We start from the raw sequence: 20,627 nt of genomic DNA, 5'->3' as shown, positions 1-20,627 counted from the left end.
ATACAAAATAACATGTGCAAGTCCTGAATAAAAAGCACGAGACAATGCGTTGAGTGGAATTATAATTAGTCTATGGTTGTACATAAGAATGTTAAGTTTCTTAAGATATAAATAGAAATGAAATGAAATGGGGTTTAACGCCCAACTGATCTGCTCCGAACTGGACTAATGAAGATATGCTATGAGGGAAATTTTCCCCGGACAGCGGCACTACGGCCTACTCTTTTATCGAATTCCAACTGTCAAGGGATATTTTACGTGCAAGCCAATGTGTACACAGGACCTCGGTTTTTCGTCCCATCCAAACGACTAGACAGCTGTCCTTGTCAGGCCCTCCGTCCTGCCTCACTGACAAGGGGGAACCACGCCGGAAAATCTGGATGAACTTTCTCGGCCAATGCTGGGATCAGATATAAATAGACACCGAGAAACTCAATACACCCTTTTAGTCACGGCAACCAGAAAGTAATATATATGTACCACTCTCTGGATCTCCTGGAAAAACGACCCTGTGCCAACAAAACTGTTTGGGTCACCACGTCACACGATGGGGTTGCAAATCTAATTTATATATATGACACTACCTAGTGCCACAGTAATAATATTACACATGTTGTTTCACATTTTTTCATTATTTATTATTTTGTATTTCTTTATTTACAAAATCTTCTTATTGGCTTAGTATTACTGGGCTTTGTATGTGCCTGTCATTTTACTTGCAAAAACTGAAGGATACGTCGCTTCTGAACCGAACTGCGATGTTAGTTGCATTACGGTCTTAATTCGCATCCCCAAGGTCGAGTTGATTCTAAAACATAACAAGAGCCAAACACATTTTTTTTTCATTTAATTATATTTTTCTGCCGGTTTTCTTTTAAAGGCGCATTAGGAAAGATTAGATAAGGAGATGACAGTTCACGCTATAATAGTTACAAAATAGATTATGAACAAAAAAATGTTGAAAATTTCAGCCAAACTGCTTCACTCTGAACCAAGATATTAACAATTCAATTTTGGGCTAGCCCCGATCATTATTACTAATGTTGGTTCTATAATTAACAAAGACTCGATTATCCTTTTTTTTTTCGTTAAGTTGTACATCACAGTCACAAAATGTATTTAAATCCACTAATATAAAAGATCGCAGGCTAACGATGGCATCGAGAGTTATGGCCTAAAGAAAGACCTACAATAGGCAGATTTAGCTCTTGCATAATGCATGTTTAATCTCTTTTTTTATTTTATCTTTTTATTCGAAAGTAGATGATATTAATAATGTTTGCAATCCTTGCAGTAATATATAAAAGTTAATATAAAAGAGAAAAGGGCAACTTGTGCAATATGGGCCGAAATCCTCTTTTTAAAAACTATACTTTGTGCACGTGTAATACAATAAGGGTTACGGGCAACTAGTTTATCACACAACACGAAGACTATTGCACCATCACACTGAAACATAGATGTCGTTTATTTACTCTTTTATTGCACAAATGTATTTTTGGATATATAAATCCTAAATTTGTGACCAACCGAAGAGAAAGCAAAAGAAGAGTAAACGCGATCATGTTTAAAATCGAGAGTTTGCCGATTTGGATAACTGTGCCACTCAGTCTGATCATTCTGGTGGTTATTTTGGTGGCAGCGGCATATATGTAAGTGATATTTGAAAATAATGCTCACTTTACTCCGAATTGTAAGGGTACAGATTTAATATAAACGAAGGTACGCTTGATGGCGAGCAATTGACCTAGTTTCGTTCTATTCCAGGTATCACACTTTTAATATCGCGTTAATATAACGGAACGAATAAAATTTTGCTTCTGTTTATTATTTAAAAAATAAGATGGAAGTATAAATTAATCGCATAAAAATTAAAAAATGTAAATAATGATATTATTAGACAAAATATCCACCGAGTAATTTTTAGCAGACGATGTTACTTTATTAAAATTTCTCCAATCGGTCCAGATAGACGATTTTGATATTGCTGGACACAATGTCTTATAAAATTAATGAACTCATGTCACAACTATTTATGGGGATCATATTTTAAATAAAAATATATATTATTTCGAATTATGAACTTAAATGCGGCATAAGACCACAGTCCGCGGTTATGCCTAGGTCCTACGGGGTAAAAAGCATCGGCGATACATTGTCTCCCGATGGTCCCCGATGCTCCCGATATTTTTGCCCCAGGTAAACGTTCATAAATCTTCTGGAAATGGCCCCGAACAGTTGTCGTGAATCATCATGGTTCCCGATGCCCGGGAAAGCTCCGGTGTACCTTCGCCGATCCCGTAGATTTGGGGATGCATCGGTAAGTATCTGCAAACCATCGTAGGTGTCCCTGGGAAGGGTTATTGCGGGGCGGACGTATTTGTATATGCACATCTCAGTCCCTTGCGTGGTGGCATATCGGCTGCACTTATGGATCGGCCCCATTGGGCATTTATTGTCTCGGCGATATACTACTGATGGAAAATGATGAGCCTCGGGAGACATGAGGAACCATCAGAAGGCCCCAGGACAACTGTGAAATATATTGCATTGAAATTTTTTCTGAGGAGGTGTCCTCGGGGCTTTCCAAATCCACGTGCAAGCTCGGGAATGTTTCCCTGGATCTTCCGGGAAATAGCCCCCCACCCCGCGGCATCCCCTGATCAGCGGCCATCTCTCGAAGAAGTATCAGGGGACCTTCTATGATATTTGAATTCCCGGCGAATGTTCAGCGACCATGGGATGACCTTTCGGTGACACATTTCTGATCACTGGGTTGCATCACCGAATATTCGCCAAAATTTCGGCGACGTTTGAAAAGTGCATTCTTTCCATAGCGCTGATTGCCTGTTTTCCCGGTAAAACGTCAGGAACACATTAATGCAATTTTTCGCAGTTCTCTCGGGGCCTCCCGTTTGATCCACGTGACTTGCGAAGCTCCCGAAGCTTCCCCGGGACACCGGGGTTCCGACGCCTCCCGAGGCTCATCAATTTCTATCGACAGTAAATCGCCGAGGCAAAAAATGCCCAGTGGGACCTATCCCTAAGATGCATGCACTACAAGTAAAACCCGTTCAATCTCAATAAAGCGAACCATAGTAATTTAATTTAGCTAAGCGTGGGATAGTTTTGTTTCATGTGTGTCTTGCTTTAGAAACTTTCATAAATCTTCTTAGAAAGAACCATTCACGTCCATAACGTCCTCCAACAATGAAGGCTAACTCTATATTTTCAAGGTTTGCACGAGGAATCTGTCTAGAAAGTTGGTGGGAGGTATGAGGGCAAAGTGCCTAGCTTGTCAGGATTTTTGACAATAATGATATCGTCTTGCAGACTGACATCGCCCTTTTTTCTTTGATGTTTCTCCCATATACGTGTCATTATTGTTGGAATCACCTGGAAACTTGGTTAATTTGGGGTTGTATATCACAGGCCTTTAATTACCGATTCGGTACACTTATAGGCCTTTGCATCATAAAATGCACATGTCTGAAAAACAATTAAAATTCAAAACAATATATAAGTTAAAAGGGAAAACGGATAATAAGAAAAGTTATATGCAGGTAATTAATAAGCCACGATATATTTTACAGATATACAACATGGACACATACAATCTTCAAGAAGATGGGTATCCCAGGTCCTACTCCTGGTCTAATGGGTATGTTACCACTCCATGCTGAAAAGGTAGGCCTCTCCATTTATGTTTGCATCTACTATAGCTTTCTTTGTCCAACAGAAAACCGTTGTTCCTGATTGTACTTTAGTAGTTACAGCTTAGCTTTCATCAGAAATAATAAGTTGTATGCTTCATTTCTTTTTATACACATTACATATAAAAGGCAATATCACCGAGTAGTAAAAAAAAATACATTTAATAGGAGGTAAAAATTAAAAGCAATACTAGTGTTAGTGTTTTGAGTTGTATTTTGATGGAGTCGAAGGGCGAAGCAGTGCCAATAGAAAGGGGGAGTGGGTTCAACAGTAAGTCACTTTGAAGAGCGATCCCGTAGGCTCAAAATAAGGACCTTGGTTGATGAGAAGACCGCCTCTGCGGGAGTCAATGTTACAAAATCAAAAAGATAGGGTGTTTCTAACTGACTGAGACATTTACAAGTGAAAATGAGAATTCTGAATTCAGTTTGCCTGTGTATAGGTAACTGCAGTGCAGGTCGTGAAGAATTGGAGTTATGTGCTCATTATGAGTGCGCGTTATGAGTCGCGCAGCAGAGTTTTGGATGAATTGGAGACAGTTAGTTAGAGAGCTAGAATAGAGATCATGCAAAAGACTATTACATTCGAAAAACAGACCACCATTATTTTCCCCACTGATTTTAATGTTAATTCGGGTCTTTTTGTTCGACTCATCCTTTTTCCTACATTTTCGTTGGGCTACATTTTGAACGCTTTCCACCACAACTGACCATGTCTATGCTCCAAAGTTTGTATGAAGTTGACTGGTGAAAACTGAGATCCACAACCTTTTAGCTCTGTTATCCTTCTATCTCTAAATCAAAACCTGGTGACACTTCAAACCGTTTTTTTTAAACCGGCTACACCTTGTTTCGAATTTAATATTTGTTCTTAAATTTGTAAAAATCACAGTTCTGCAAGAAGCTTTTAAGAGTTAAAAGTTTCATTTAGATCCTATGAAACGTATTTAAAATATGTGAATACTTTTCGAAAAATTACTTTCTTTTAACATTTCATGCCAAATGGTCCATTTTTTACACTCTGTATCTCTCAAAATGCCAATACAGATAACAGTCATATATTTCTAGAAACGTTGGATAGTATACAAGCAGATAAATTGTAAATTAATTTATTGAAAGTATATTGAAACTTGTAAGGCATATATTTCTAGAAACTTTGGACACTTTACTTTACTTTATTACAATGCAAAGCAAAACACTTTCTACAGCCAACATAGGTACATAGAATATATTGGGTGATTATTGCACAACAGATAATGATTATAAGTAATATAATTATAATAGAAGAAAAAATAAATAAATAATTAAAAAATATAATATATGTATATAAAGTAGTTTCAATATATATATACATGCCACGAAAATGATACAAAGGTATATACAAAAAAAGTTCCCAATAGGTGTTTATTTTATTATTGGGTGTTTATTAATTGATTACGTAATTTCATACTTTGGTATAGATATTTTCCCAAATTGATTATAAATTACGTTTGGTGTTCGTTAAAATATTTTTGAATTTATGTAAGGAAGGAAAGGACCAAAAATCCACGACGAAAGAACTATACAAACTGATACATTGCAAATTGATTTCATTGAAAGTAATTGTGGGGCATTATACTGATTTTTGTATGCCTACCCCTAAATGTAACCTTTGCATGCATAACTAATGCTCTTACGGGGATATGACTAATAGCAATGATTTACAGGTACTTGCAAAAATTATGAATTATTAATTAAAATATGGACTGATAACTGTAAACAAAATGATGTAATAGGTGATAATCAACCACTCTACTAAAGGGTCATAAAGTATTTAATATTTATAAAATTAGGAATAATTATGTGTTTGAAACATTTCAAACATTAGAGGTAGCATAAAGTATTTAATATTTATAAAATTAGGAATAATTATGTGTTTGAAACATTTCAAACATTAGAGGTAGCATGGAAATTTGTGGTGTAATTATTTTGTGGAAGTTGTTGAAATCTTCACCTCAATTTCCGGATAAGATGAATAAGATAAAAGCAGTGATGCCTGAGGTCAGTACAGCTTGATAGGTGTCTGATAAAGAAAGTAATTAATATTGTATTGCTCTGAAAGAACCACATCAGAAAGTGTCTCTACAAATAATATACTCAGCCAAATTAAAAACTTGACACTGGTGAATTTCAACAAAATTTTTTTTCTGCTAAGTCAAATAAATTTTAAAGTGTTTCTAACGATAGTAAGTAGTAAGAAGCCTTTAATTTCATAAAATTGTAAAGTCACGTGGATCACGTGACTTTTGAGCATATAAAGATGAAAAACCTGAAAAACTCGTGAGGTCAATCGATGCAAGTTTGCTTAAACTGAACACGCACACGTAACTTGAACTGGAAAAACAAATTAAAATTGTTATTTTCATCTTTGTTAGAAAATGCCGCGCCTTCCAAATGTAGAACGTCTACGTGCTATAGGTAGGCTCTATGCTGGTCAGTCTGTGGTCACTGTTGCATGAGCCTTTAATTGTTCACGCCAGACGATAATTAATCTTAGAATGAGAGTGCTTCAAACTGGAACTATTGCCGACCGCCCGAGGGCGGGAGCGCCACGTGTGACGTCACTCCAGGAAGATCAAGCAATACGATTACGTCATCTTAGAAACAGATTTGTCACTGCAACCTCCACAAGTAGAGAGATGTTTGGTGGAAGAGTAACTGCACAAACAGTTCGAAATCACTTGCAGGCTGCTGGTCTTCGAGCTCGGAGGCCCTATAATGGACCAATATTGACACCTCTTAATCGCCGTAACCGACTTGTGTGGGCCACAAGACACATAAGATTTACTCAAAGACAGTGGAATGCGGTTGTCTTTAGTGACGAATCTCAATTCACTTTGAGATTTGCCGATGGCAGGGTCCGAGTGTACCGCAGACGAGGTGAACCTTACGCTCAAGTATGCGTCAGAGAAGTTGACCGATTTGGTGGCGGCAGCGTCATGGTTTGGGTTCTTTTTGTGCACATGGACGTTCTCCTTTTGTTGTTGTCCAAGGGAACTTAAATGCTGTCCAGTACAGGGATCAGATTTTGCAACCTGTTCTTCTTCCGTTTATGCAGAGACATGGGCCTGGACTAACGTTTCAACAAGACAATGCTCGACCCCATACAGCAATTGCTACCCAGAATTTTTTAAGAAATGCCGGTGTCCAAGTCCTGGACTGGCCGTCGCTTAGCCCCGACCTTAATCCTTTTGAACACATCTGGGACGAACTGGGTCGACGTGTTCGTCAGCAAGTGAATCCACCACTGACGTTGCAGGACCTTCAGCATGCTCTTGCTGAGCAGTGGCGACGTCTTCCTCGGGTAGTGTTTACTAATGTTCTGAGATCCATGAGAAGACGTTGTGTGGCAGTACGAGACGCTAGAGGAGGCCACAACCGATACTAAACACTTTATTCCGATTGTTCTCCAAGTCTGTGAATTTCATTTTGGGGGGTACTGTGACATCACGAACGTTATCAATGTCAAGGACTTTCGGCGAGACGTATTCTTGCTTTCTGTTGATGTCAAGGTCGTCTGTGCACAACATAACACTAAAATAGTTGCCTTAAACCAAATATTAAAAATCTAGTCCCAAAAATCCCGAGTGTCAAGTTTTTAATTTGGATGAGTATATATTTACACCAAACATGTAGAACATCAAGCCTAAAAACATCGTAATGATAGGAAGGTGCAGTAATTCGTCTGCAAACATATAGATTTTAATTTCCTAAGGAGAGAAATGCAAGAATTGCAGGTTTTAACATATTAAAATTGTGTTACAACAGATGAAAGTTTGCATTTTGACAACAATTTTAGGGGTAATCTGGATAATTTCGGAGTACTTCGAATAATCTTTTTATAAAAATTTGAGTGAATTTATGGTATTTTGCTCCTTATCCTACCTTTGTGATGCAGAAAAAAGGCTAAAGATGTACATTCAAATATATCCCCCTCATTTTGAAAATTAATTTAAAACTTAAAATCACAAGATTTCCCAAACAAATTTGAAAGTATTTTGGAAAATTTACCATTTGCTGAATTTGTTGTATTTATTTCCCAACAGACAAGGGGAAACTAACTATGACATTGCTCTCCAAAGTTTGTATGGGGTTGACCAGTGTACAAACACTCTTAGTTATACTTCCACCCCAAAACCGTAAATATTTACCAACACCTTGCAGAAAATGTCACTTTTCAACACCAATTCTTCGAGTTCAGACTAAAAAGTCAACCAGAATGACCAATCCGACACAATAATTGCTCCGCAGAAAGACATTTTACACCCCTATTCCTCCGCTGTAATATCATCAGTATTACCCAAAACTGCTATGAAATTGCAAATTAAAATTTGATCCCTTTTCTCCAATTCTAGATAAAAAAGTCAACCAAAAAATGCAGGAAGAGGGGAGAAAAAAATTAAGGGCAAAATTGTCTATTTATAACTCGCACTACAAATAATTACTAGTCTGAGTCCTGTATACCTCACATGTTGCTGCTGTCTGAACAAATCTGCTGTTATCTTATATACAAACATATGCAATGCCCTGGCGAAAGATTATGATAATCCATGCATTTTCAGATGAGCAGTGCGGCATTCTGCAAACACTATAATACATCAGAAAACTGCGGAATTTCAGACAGAAATTTAAAAGCACATGAATTTTGAATTCCACACAACATTTTTATTTTTGAACACAAATGCATTCTGTGAAAAGATGAGACAAATTCAATATAAATCAAACACGAAAATACCTTAAAACAGTAATCATGATGCAATATTAGACTTTTTAACACTTTCATCGAAAACCACAGCCTTAGTCCTAATGTTCTGAGTTCCGTAAACTCGGTTACCTCCCTTGAATAATTTGAAATCATTTTTATACGCCCACATTATCATTATTATATTATTTTATTATTACATCATATAGTGTGCCCATTCATATAACATGTTCATGGGCACTTTACGATGTGACAATATAATCATAAATAAACAACAAGATTATGGACATGTTAACGATTGTATACAGATTCAGTTAAAAGCCTGATTAAATAAATGTGTTTTAAGTTGTTTTTTTAAAAGAATATAGAGATGTACATCATCTTAAACTAAATTGTAGATTATTCCATAAAACAGGTGCTTGATAACTAAAAGAGCGCTGACCATAAGAGACAAGTTGAACAGTTTTGGGCTTTAAAAGTAGTTTATCTGATGTAAGTAATGTTCGGCCAGGTGTATAAAGTTCTAAAAGATCTGAGAGGTAAACAGGAGCTAAATTATTTAAACATTTAAAAATAAGTAATCAAATCTTTAAATCAATTCGATATTTAACAGGTAACCAGTGTAAATTATATAAAACAGGAGTTATGTGGTCGCATTTCTTAGTTAAAGTAACAAGTCTAGATGCAGTAGTCTGTACTTTTTGTAATTTATCTATAAGCTTTAAAGATAACCCAACTAAAAGTGAATTAAAGTTATCTAATCGAGAAGTAACCAGAGAATTAACAAATGACCTAGTGGCCTCTACAGTTAAAATTTACGTATTTTACCTATATTTCTGATATTAAAATAGCACAATTTACATATATTATTTACTTGAGCTCTCATAAGAATAAAACTATCAAAGATTGCGTGGTTCCCCCTTGTCAGTGATGCAGGACGGAGGGCCTGACAAGGACAGCTGTCTAGTCCTTCGGATGATACAAAAAACCGAGGTCCCGTATATACATTAGAATGCACGTAAAAGATCCCTTGGCAGTTGGAATTCTATATAAGAGCAGGCGATAGTGCCGCTGCCCGGGCAAAATTTCCCTCATAGCACACTGTATGGCGTATGCCCGTCTTCATTAGCCCAGCATACGAGCAGAACAGTAGGACGTTAAACCCCATTTCATTTCATTTCATCAAAGATTGCACCAATTTTACGAGCAGAATAAGATGGAAATATATCACAATTATCAATTACAACATAGGGGGTTATCAAGTGCAGAGTTACTTAATTAATTGATGCCTTGAGCCTAATAACAAATATTCGGTTTTTTCATCATTCAATTTTAGTAAATTATTTGACATCCATTTTCTAATTTCACTAATACAGTTCCCAAGTTGCAATTTTGATAAATTGAAAGAAGAAACATGTTGAGAGATCTATTATTCAACATTTCACAAAAATCAACCGCGGTAGAGTCATTGGATTCATCAACATGAAAATTAACCCCACACCCCAAAATAATAGTGCAACACTTAGCCATAATCAACTGGTCCAGAATTAATCCAAATTCTTCCATAAACTTTAGACAAAAATTGCTATTGAGCGGGCGGTAAATTGTAATAAACTGTAGAGAACAATCCGAAATTTCAAAAGAATCAAAACGTTCATAACGGATTTTCTTCCTTTAATAGATGGCTTAAATATAAGTGTTACACCTCCTCCACGTGAACCTTTAGCGCAATGGACGTATATTGTCCGTCTGTCCATCCGTTTGTCCGCCCACAATTCTTTGTGGACATTCTTCTACGGGTCACAATTCTTATCCGATTTTGGTGAAACTTGAAATACAGGTTTATCTCCAACAGATCTCGGTTGCTTTCGATACTAGCATGTATGAGAACGAAACTTCATGGATTATGGCCCCCTAAAAATCATGTGTTTAGTTTGTGGACACTCAAGATGTCACAATGTTCATCTGATTTTGCTGAAACTTGAAATACATGTGTTTATAACCCAAAGATCCTGGTTTCGTCCGATATTCGCGCAAATCGGATCGTAACTTCCTGAATTATGGCCCTTGATCGAATTTAGTGAAAATTGGATCAAAACTGCTGAACAAAATGACCGCCCTTCGTACACAAATAGCGTAAATAAATGGTATATCAAAGTTGTTGACCCTCCAGAGGTCACAATTTTAATCCGATTTTGATGAAACTGATATATATGTTTATAACCCAAAGATCTTGGTTCATTGCGATATCGGATCGCGACTTCCTGAATTATGGCTCATGATTGTGCAAAAAATCACGTTTTTAGATAGTAGTCCCTCTAGAGGTCACAATTTTTATCCGAATCTAAAAAAAACGTTTGAATATATCGTTACATCGTAATGGTGTTTGAGGTTGAATTTCGTGAAAATCAGACCAAAGCTGCCGGACAAAATGGCCGTCCCTCGTACGCAAATAGTGTCAGAATATGGTATATCAAAGTTGTGGACCCGCTAGAGGCCACAGTTTTGATCCGATTTAAAAATAAATGTTTAAATGTATCACTGTTACGCCCTATGTATGTAATACGAAGGTTGTGGACCCTATAGAGGTCCCAATATTTGTCTGATTTGTATGAAACTTAAAATATATCTTAATATCCCACAGATCTCAATTCCTTTCGATATTTGCACATTTCAGGCCATAACTTCTTGGATTATGGCCCCTGATTGTACGAAAAATCGTGCTTATATTTTAGCTTGTTCCCTATCCATCTCTAGCAAAATGTGCGCATATCCCGCCTGGCAGCCACTGATTGGACAAGCTGACACTGAAAAACAGAGATATTATTTATAGCTTTTCAGACACAATTTACGCTGAATATACATCGTGTTCTTTAAAACTCTTTACGAAATCAATATACTCTGTCAAAAAAAAGTTATTGGAGTATCTGTTTTATACCCAGTAGTGTATAGTACTTAAAGATAACGCGACACCATTTATTCCAAATATCATCTTTTCTTCAATTATTTGGCAGGTCTCTTGGAAGTAGACTTCGGACATACAAAATTTAACTTTGTATGGTAACACAAATAAACCTGGGTATATAATAACAAGAATCTAACACTGGGCTTCTACGACACTGAATCTCAACAGGCACGACGGTGCCTTAAATCTGGAAGAGGGAGGCGATAAATTTCTTTTCGCCCCCCCCCCCCTCCCCATTACTGTCCTAGCCTCTCAAACGTGACTGAGTCGCGATAAATATTTCAAGTCGAGTCGGGTCTTTGATGCGACGAAGATCGGACTCAAGTTCAGTCGACTGCCTCCCGTTCCCGCCTTTGCGTTTTATTGGTAATGAAAATAAACTGGGGTATACATGATTGTTTATTGCAATTCTTTATTCTCCCCGCTGGTCTTGAATCAAAGAACAAGGATTGAATTTGCATTTTCTACCAGGTTTGGTGAATATTAGGATCAGAAGGTAAATAGACATTACTTGGAGAATTCATATTGGAAAATGACGTCACAACATATAGATTCCTTTGACTGGGGTAGATAAACCAATCGAGATAGTTGAACTACATTCAATAATTTTTTCAGATGACTGTGACGTATTGGGCTCTGCAAGGTTACTAGTCTGGGTCCATTTTATATATTTTAGGGTATAATTGAGCTTGATTTGGAAGTAACAAAGAAATACGGTCCAGTTTCCGGGTATGTGCATTCAATATGTGTTTTAATAAAGTAATAAAGGTTACCTCCAACGTCATCTAACAATCTTAACTGAACATTTATATGCAACGTCGCCTTGTGTTTTTGATTAATCAAAACAATACCAGAATTCATTTAAAGATACATTATGGGGGATAAGATGCAGTTCTCACTATAATAGTTCAAAACTAGATAATGTAAAGGCACTTTGCAGAAAATTTCAGTCAAATTGATCTGCTATGAACCTAGAATTAAGCGATTGAAATTTCGGCCTAGCCTCGATCATCATTACTAAAGTTTGTACGGTACGATAAAAAAAACATAGTCTCGATCATCCATTTCATGATTAAATTATGAATCGAAGTCGAGCAGCAAATGGGATCATAATCCAGTAAATATCACAGGCTAGCGATGCCATCGAGAGTTGATTATGGTCTGGATAAGTAAATTATGTCTAATTAGTAATTTAGATAACATTTCATGCCTAAAGAAAGATCTGCAATTGGCAGATTTAGCTCTTGCATAATCTGTGTTTAATTGCGAAACCAAGTTCCTACTCGAGTTGACGTTGTATCCATAGTGTTCTGGTATACTTTGCCAAGTCTCCCGATTATCATTGAGAGATTTGCACTGTCCAGCTTGATTCACTAAGATCTTCATTATATACAAAATACGGCAATATTATTAAGTTCAGTTTGCATTAAACATTCATATTTCATAATATATATTTACAGTATTTTCATTGGACGTCTTCCCGCGATGTTGATATCTGATACGGGGCTGATCAAACAGATATTTGTTCAGGAATTTTCTAATTTTGTTAACAGAAATGTGAGTATAAACGTCGTTTATTTGTATTGTTAGGATATATCCAGGTGTATAATGTAATATAATCGTGGTTACGGTGGCTACTATGAAGGCAATTACACACACAATCACCCGTGTATTGAAACATTTTATTGTAAATTGGGTCGCAATTGATATTTACCATCCATATTGAATCAGATGTGTTCCATGGCTAGATTTCCATAGTGGTTCAACTGGTATGAAAAACGAAGGTACCGTTTTCAGATTGGCAGTTAGAATTTGAAGAGTATTAAACCGCTGTCGGGGGAACTTTTTCCCTTATAGTATAGCCCACGGCATATGGATTGCTTGACTTCAATAGCCTTTGAATGTGGTTGATTACTGCATGGTTAATGACAAAACAGTGTTCTATAATATTAATGTGTACCTTTTTTTTTATATTTATAGCAATTTGTACCTAATGTCAATATAATGAAGAGGGCCGTCGCTAACGTTGAAGATAATGAATGGAGAGCAATGCGCAGTGTGATTAGTCCAACATTTAGTTCCGGTAAAATGAGAGATGTAAGAATATATTTATATCCATTTGTATTGTTGATGGAATTTGCGAAACGCTTACCCCAAGACCAAACGAAATGTAAAGGTTCCTTCTTGGGTAAACTGTGGTGGGACTAATAATAATCACGTGTATTTTGTCGATTACTTGGGCATATAATCTTAGAATCATAATTTCAATGTCAGTCTTTCATTGACCACAGTAATAAACACGATATAACAGCTGTTTGTGTTAAATTTTCTTTTACTTGGTGTAAACTTTTAATAGTGATTTGGAACCATTTATTATCCACGACAATATTTGGAAATAAAATTGTAATGTTATATATAATTTCCCTTTAATTTCAGATGTCTTCTCTCATTAACATGTGCGTTGGCAATATGGTGGATAGTTTTGATGAAAAGGTGGACCCCATAAAATCAGTGAAACTGGATGAGTGAGTATTCTATAATGCTGCTAAACTTATCCCCCTCCCCACCCCCTTGTTAAACAGCGGACATTTAAATATATTACTAGAAATACATGAAAACAACTCTGGTTGGGTAATGGTCATTGAATAATCTTACAGAAGCTTTCATTGATGGCGCACCGTAGATCTGGTAATAAGTATATAATTAACCTCCGGGGATTTGAAAATCCACGAAGAAAATTCTAATATAGTAACCTCGTCTTTTATTTTCGAATTTTACTTCATTCTTGACTGATCTTATATAATTTTTCAAGGAACACATCAAATGGAGTAGTGCAACTCCTAACAATTAAATATACAATTTATAGTAACCACATCGTAAGTAATACCACCCATTCTAGATCTGTAGAGCTAAACCAATTTTAAGAGCTGACTTAAAATCAACTCCTAAAATTGCGAGAAAGACAGCAATTGTATCCACTGTACCTTTTTTATCCGCATTCTTATTGTCAGTGATGTTTTTACTCTACAGAATATGTCAAGCGTATACTTTGGATGTTATTGCTGCCACGGCGTTTGGTATCGATGCCGATTGCCAGAAACACCCAGAGTTTGATTTCTTCGTCAATGCTAAAAAAACGTTACAGTTTAATTTTTCAGCACCTATAATTGTATTGTGTTGTAAGTATAAGATACAAAAAATAATGGACGTGGAAGTGTAAATTAAGCTCTACTCATCTTCTTGTTCTGGTTGTTGTTCGCCAATTGACGTACTGTTCAATATTCACAATAGTCACACCACGGCTTAGAATAAAGTATAGTTTAAAGTGTGAAAGTATTATGGTCAAATCCTAAAATTTATATATTTCCGATATCAGGTTTCTATTTGCTTAATAACATCTTGTTATAAATTCGTGTTTTAATTCTTTTGGAGGAAATACAAGCTTTACTATTTACACATTCAATTTCATTCAATTATGTGATTAACAAGTTATTGGTCGTGTAAACTGTAGTCTGTATAATATAATAATGTTCTTGTTTCAGTGATGTTTCCTATATTGACTGATATATGTGATTATTTTAATTTGGGTTATATGCCTAGAGACTGTGTAAAATATTTTACCGACACCGTTCATCATGCTATACAGGAACGAAAACAAGAAACATCGGTAAGAATAGTTATATTACACGCCGGTCATTCTTATATACGTCTAAGACAGTATTAATCCTATAAACCCACCCCGATATCGACCCTTTTTATTCATTGTTATTTAATTCTTTCAATTTGTACCTAATGTTGTTGAATATTCTATCATTAATAAGATTGTTGGATTAAGGTGGACCACTGGGTAAGTTCCGGCCTGCCCAACCTCGTGGTTTTTACAATGCTCTTCCACTTTAAAGACACCTACGCAAATTACTGAAATAAATAAATGACCTGCCACCTACTCACTCACTCAACACACACATTATTATGTCGAATACGTTTACCCCTTTATTGCTGTATAGAGACTAGATAAGCATATATAGTCGAAACGTTACTTATTAATAAACATTGTATTTCATAGAATTTTGACCTGTATATTTCAGTTCAATTACCAAATGCCATTGAAACATTATTAACAATTTCTGTTATACGGTCTTATTTTACTGTGGTAGAGGTGAATTTCGAATCGAAATCTTTATAAATATTATGTTCATGATTTATTTTTATTTGATTTAGAACAAGCGAGATCTTCTTCAACTGATGCTGAAAACACATAAAGAAAGCACTAATGCATCTGCTAAACAAATGACAGAAGATGAAATCCTAGCCAACAGTTTATTCTTTATTATGGCTGGTTTCGACACAACTTCAATAACCCTAGGCTTCGCGTTGCATTGTTTAGCCACCCACCCCGAGACCCAAGACAAAGCTTTTGAAGAGATAACTCAGAAAATCGGAAAGGTTTGTGGGAAAAGCAGCTTTTTTTTTTTTGGGGGGGGGGGGGTCCACTTAGCGTCATTTATACGGTGGGAGCACGGATAAGGAGAGGCCGAGTATGCCTACTTTTCCGAAACTTCAGGTGCCACATCAAGTAGAGCTTTTGATATAATTATTGCCACTTAGGAATTCCACATACATTTGGCATATAATTAATTTTATATACTTGGGTTTCTTTTGCCGTCGTTGTTGCATTTCACGTATTCTTCTATTTTGCCTTTCGTTCCATGGTTTGGCTATTTTATAAACTCTTAGAATCTGTTATATATTATGATATTTTATAATTGCTAATAACCAAAACCTGGATAATTTCTACTATTACTATTATTACATATTATAGTATTTTATTTTTGCTAAGAACCAAGAACCAAGATAATTCTAATTCTGTGCAGATAATGCTGAATATGACAAATACATATGATTGTGGACAATGAGATTGCATTAAAATTACGTGATATTCTCCAATATTCTCAGTAGACTAAATGCTCTCGGGTTTCTGGCAGGTAATATTTGATGTCGCGGTGGCTCATTGGGTAAGGTGCTGACTTTCTAACCAGGAGATTTCAGGGTTCAATCACGATGTTGGCCGAGAAAGTTCCTCTGGATTTGCCCGTGTGGTTTTCCCATATCAGTAGTACATGGACAGAACGTAGAGCGTCTAATCATTCGAATGAGACAGAAAAATGTGGACCTGTGAACACTTTGGTGGGCATGTGAAAGAACACTTAATATTTGGAGTTTGCCGTACGCTCATTCCATTTTTACTTATGTTTCCGTTGCTCCTCGCACATAGTAAGTTTGGGTTTTATTTCAGGAAGCCCCCAATTATGATAATTTAAAGAATTTAACTTATATGGATATGATTATATCTGAAACAATGCGAATGTATCCGGCTGCCCCAAGGTAAGGCTAGAATCAAATACCATTTTAATCAAATATAGTTTATGTACGTAAATCCCAAGCTATAATGCCGGATTGCCAACTAAAACTAGTTAGATTAGTCAAAATTGCAAACCGAATCTGGGAGAGATTTATTATAAAAACTATGTAGGCAAATAATTTCTTGGATTCGCGTATGCTTTTACTCACCCTGGACATGTTAATAATTGCCTTTGAGTGCAAATCTGATGCTTATCTGCTGGGTATATTTATTTTTCTGGAACAACAAAGACTACCACACCAATGCGGTATCAGCCACGTTGAGTTTCTGGGAAGTTCTCTTTGCGATAACTAACTGTTTTGTCTAGGGTACTAGTGATGGTATATCGAATATATATATTTGAGTGTCTCTTTCAAACTAGTGTTGCTAATGAATTTTTACAATAACATTTATGAATTTGTTTTTAAAACCCCGGTGACCACAACATGCATAGACCTACAATATCTTGTTAGGTATTATGTGCTTTGACTTCAAATTTAGAACAAAATGTTTAATGTTATAATATGACTTTTGAAAACTGTAAGTAATTGACTTACTGCAAAAACCAATAAAACACATAACTTATCTTATATAGGTTAAATAGACGTGCCAACAATGATACCAATATAAATGGTTATAATATCCCTAATGGTATGATCATCCTTGTACCTATATATACAATCCACAGAGATCCAACTCATTGGGAAGATCCTGATAAATTTGTCCCAGAAAGGTAATTGGACATCTTAAAAATATATGTTGTTACGCTGTTGATATTTGCGTTATCAGAATAATCCCATGGTTTTGCAGAGGCAAATTCCGGTATTCCCACCCCTTCAAAATGTATCAAACATAAGTCCAAATAGAATGAATAAATTTCAGCAAATTCGTTTAATGATAACATTTTTGGTTAGCCTATGATCTATATTGACCAAGTACTTCAACGAGCTAGATTTTATTTTACGTCTAAATTCAATGCAACGTGTAGAGTGGAGGATTCCTATCATTATTTTGAAAAAAGATATTAGCGCCTCTCAAAATTTAAGGTTGGACTAGGGAAAATACTACACAGTCCATGGTTTTCATAACCAGTCATCTTATTTTTACATTATTTTACATTCACAGGTTTTCAGCTGAAAATAAAGATAAAATAAACCCATATGCTTATATGCCGTTTGGCCTTGGTCCTCGAAATTGCGTTGGTATGCGTTTGGCTAATCTAGTCACGAAGATGGGGATTGTGGCACTCTTACAGAACTTCCGGTTTATTCAATCACCAGAAACGGAGGTATAACTTTAATTAAAATCAATCAATATTAATTTTTACACCCACTTTGAAAATATGTCGTCGCGCTGATTTTGGTGTAATTTAAAATATGTTTATAACCCAAAGATCTCAGATGAGTTCCATTTTGGCACAAAGCTTGTGGGCACTCTAAGGTACAGGAGTTGTTACCCTACTTTGCCGATAGAGGCCACAGTGTTTAACCTATTTTTTAAACAGTTTAAATGATCTTAATCTGGTTAGTAGATTAATCGGTATTCCAAGAGTATGCGTTTAACTGTCTAAAATTAATGTAGTAGGCTATAATCTGTATTCAGTGAAACTAGTTTAGCAGTTTAGAGTCATCCCAACAGTTAGTAGATTGCAATCTGTATCCAATCACCATAATGGTAGCCTTATTGGTCCAGACAATGCTTTCTTATATCAAATAAAATATTGAATTATGTTAACTAAATGCCTTCTTTTAGTCTGAATACAAACTATATCCGTTAATTATCACAATACCTATCGTATTTTAGTAAATGATCGCATACTTCTCTTTTATTTACAGGTAACTCCTAAATTAAGCAAAGGGGGCTTTGTTCGTCCAGAAAATGGTATTTATTTAAGAATAGAAAGGAGAAATGTGTGAATATAATCAAATTTAGATATATTAGGATAAACATATTCTAAACACCCTATTAACATTATAAAATATATGCTACCAGAAAATCAGTACCATAGAATATATCAAATAGGGTGTTATTAGAGTGAAATTTTGTAATAACTATTTATGTGACAGAATTCACGCTGGATTTTTTGTAACGTCATTATGCATTAAATTTGTGTTTATTAAACACCTCAATCATAAATGTTTTAATAGTTTTAATACTAATTGTTATTTGCATGGGTTTGTGTAAAGGATATTCGTCTTATTAGATTTGCTTGTGTTAAAAGAAACGTTTTGACGCTCAATAGAGAAAATTTATTTTTTCGGTTTTTTTGGTAGTTGACTGTTAAATTTATACAACAATGAGACATCCAACAACATATTTTCCAGGGGTATCCTATATTATTTCCAAATTAAAGTGGTGGCTGGGAGGAGGGAGGGCACAAAGTTGGTCCCACCCATGTCAAACTGTCTTTAGGTTAATTATAGGAACTATGGTACAATAGCATTACCAATTTGCCACGATTTCTACAATCATATAAAATCATCAGGAAAAAGTTCCTTGCACAAATCCAGATAAAACTTCATTGATATGTTACATGATCTGGACTAAAGCATTAAATTCACAGTAGAATCCAGCCATTAAATAACACTGATGTGACTTGATACAATTATTGTTAATATTTATTAAAATACTAATGATCTCCTAGTTGGAGTGAAGACGCTAGTTAAATGTAGTATTATTAATGAATTAAGATTATAAATATAAACCTTATAAATATACAAACTTTAATGTTATAAATACGGTGTGCTTTAATATATACATTTATGTGTGTGTGTATTGTTATGTTTCTAGCCAGATTATGAATTGGTGTTTAATCTATTTAAGATTATACCCGAATGACAAGTGTCATATCATGTATTGTATTCTGTTATACAGCTGGGACACTTGTTCAGGGGTCCAGAGCACAGAGGGTCCCAGAGGTATAGCGAGTAATGTTTTAACACACGTTTGTTGGTATAAATTGATAAAAAAAAATATACTGTTACTTAATCGTAAAGTAGAAGAAATTCAGTGACTACTCTGAATGTGGGTACTTAGTGGTACGTAGGTAGGATTATTAGAACCGGATTCTGTCAGTCCACGTCTTTTGGAACCAGCGAATGCCAGACAGGAAACGCCCACATTTTGCAAGAGATGGATAGAGAACAAGCTAAAAACAAAAAGCAGTTTTTCGTGCAATCAAGTACCATAATTCATGAAGTTACGATTCGATATACACGAATATCGACAGGAATCAAGACCTTTTGGGTTATAAACAGGCATTTTAAGTTTCATCAAAATCAGATCAAATTTTGTGGCGTCGGGGGGTCCACAACTTTGATATACCATATTTACACTATTTGCGAACGAGGGGGGGGGGGCATTTTGTCCGGCAATTTTGGGCCGATTTTCACGAAATTCGAACTCAGCCATCATTAGGGTGTAATGGTGATATATTCAAACGGTTTTTTAAATCAGATAAAAATTGTTACCTCTAGAGTGACCACAAGCTAAAAACATGATTTTTCGTACAATCAAGGGCCATAATTCAGGAAGTTTTGATCCAATATTTACGAAATTTGAAAGGAACCCAGATCTATGGGCTATAAACATCAAAATCGGATAAAAATTGTGATCTCTGGGGAGGGGGGGGGGGGTCCACAACTTTGATATACCATTTATCATATTTTTACACCATTTGCGTTCGAGCGGCAGCCATTTTGTCCTTCAGTTTTGATCAGATTTTCAAGAAATTCGAACTCAGGCGTCATTACAGTGTAACGGTGATATATTCAAACGGTTTTTTTTATTATTTAAATCGGATAATAT

The 20,627-nt window shown here is 35.7% G+C and overlaps 1 protein-coding gene across 1 annotated transcript; it reads left to right on the top strand.

Annotated features, from left to right (window-relative positions):
* The first annotated feature begins 1,525 nt into the window (after positions 1 to 1,525).
* Positions 1,526 to 19,577, top strand: LOC126828112 (cytochrome P450 3A6). Its single transcript, XM_050557690.2, has 13 exons — positions 1,526 to 1,652; positions 3,594 to 3,687; positions 12,096 to 12,148; positions 12,880 to 12,976; positions 13,400 to 13,516; positions 13,856 to 13,944; positions 14,450 to 14,598; positions 14,962 to 15,086; positions 15,641 to 15,865; positions 16,716 to 16,804; positions 17,416 to 17,553; positions 17,946 to 18,108; positions 18,656 to 19,577. The coding sequence occupies exons 1-13, from the start codon at positions 1,564 to 1,566 to the stop codon at positions 18,734 to 18,736; spliced, it is 1,509 nt and encodes a 502-aa protein (XP_050413647.1). The 5' UTR covers positions 1,526 to 1,563; the 3' UTR covers positions 18,737 to 19,577.
* Positions 19,578 to 20,627: the final 1,050 nt, after the last annotated feature.

The sequence above is a fragment of the Patella vulgata genome, chromosome 7, assembly GCF_932274485.2.
Source record: "Patella vulgata chromosome 7, xgPatVulg1.2, whole genome shotgun sequence".
NCBI lineage: Eukaryota > Metazoa > Mollusca > Gastropoda > Patellidae > Patella > Patella vulgata.
This window is presented reverse-complemented; position numbering and strand designations above follow the sequence as displayed.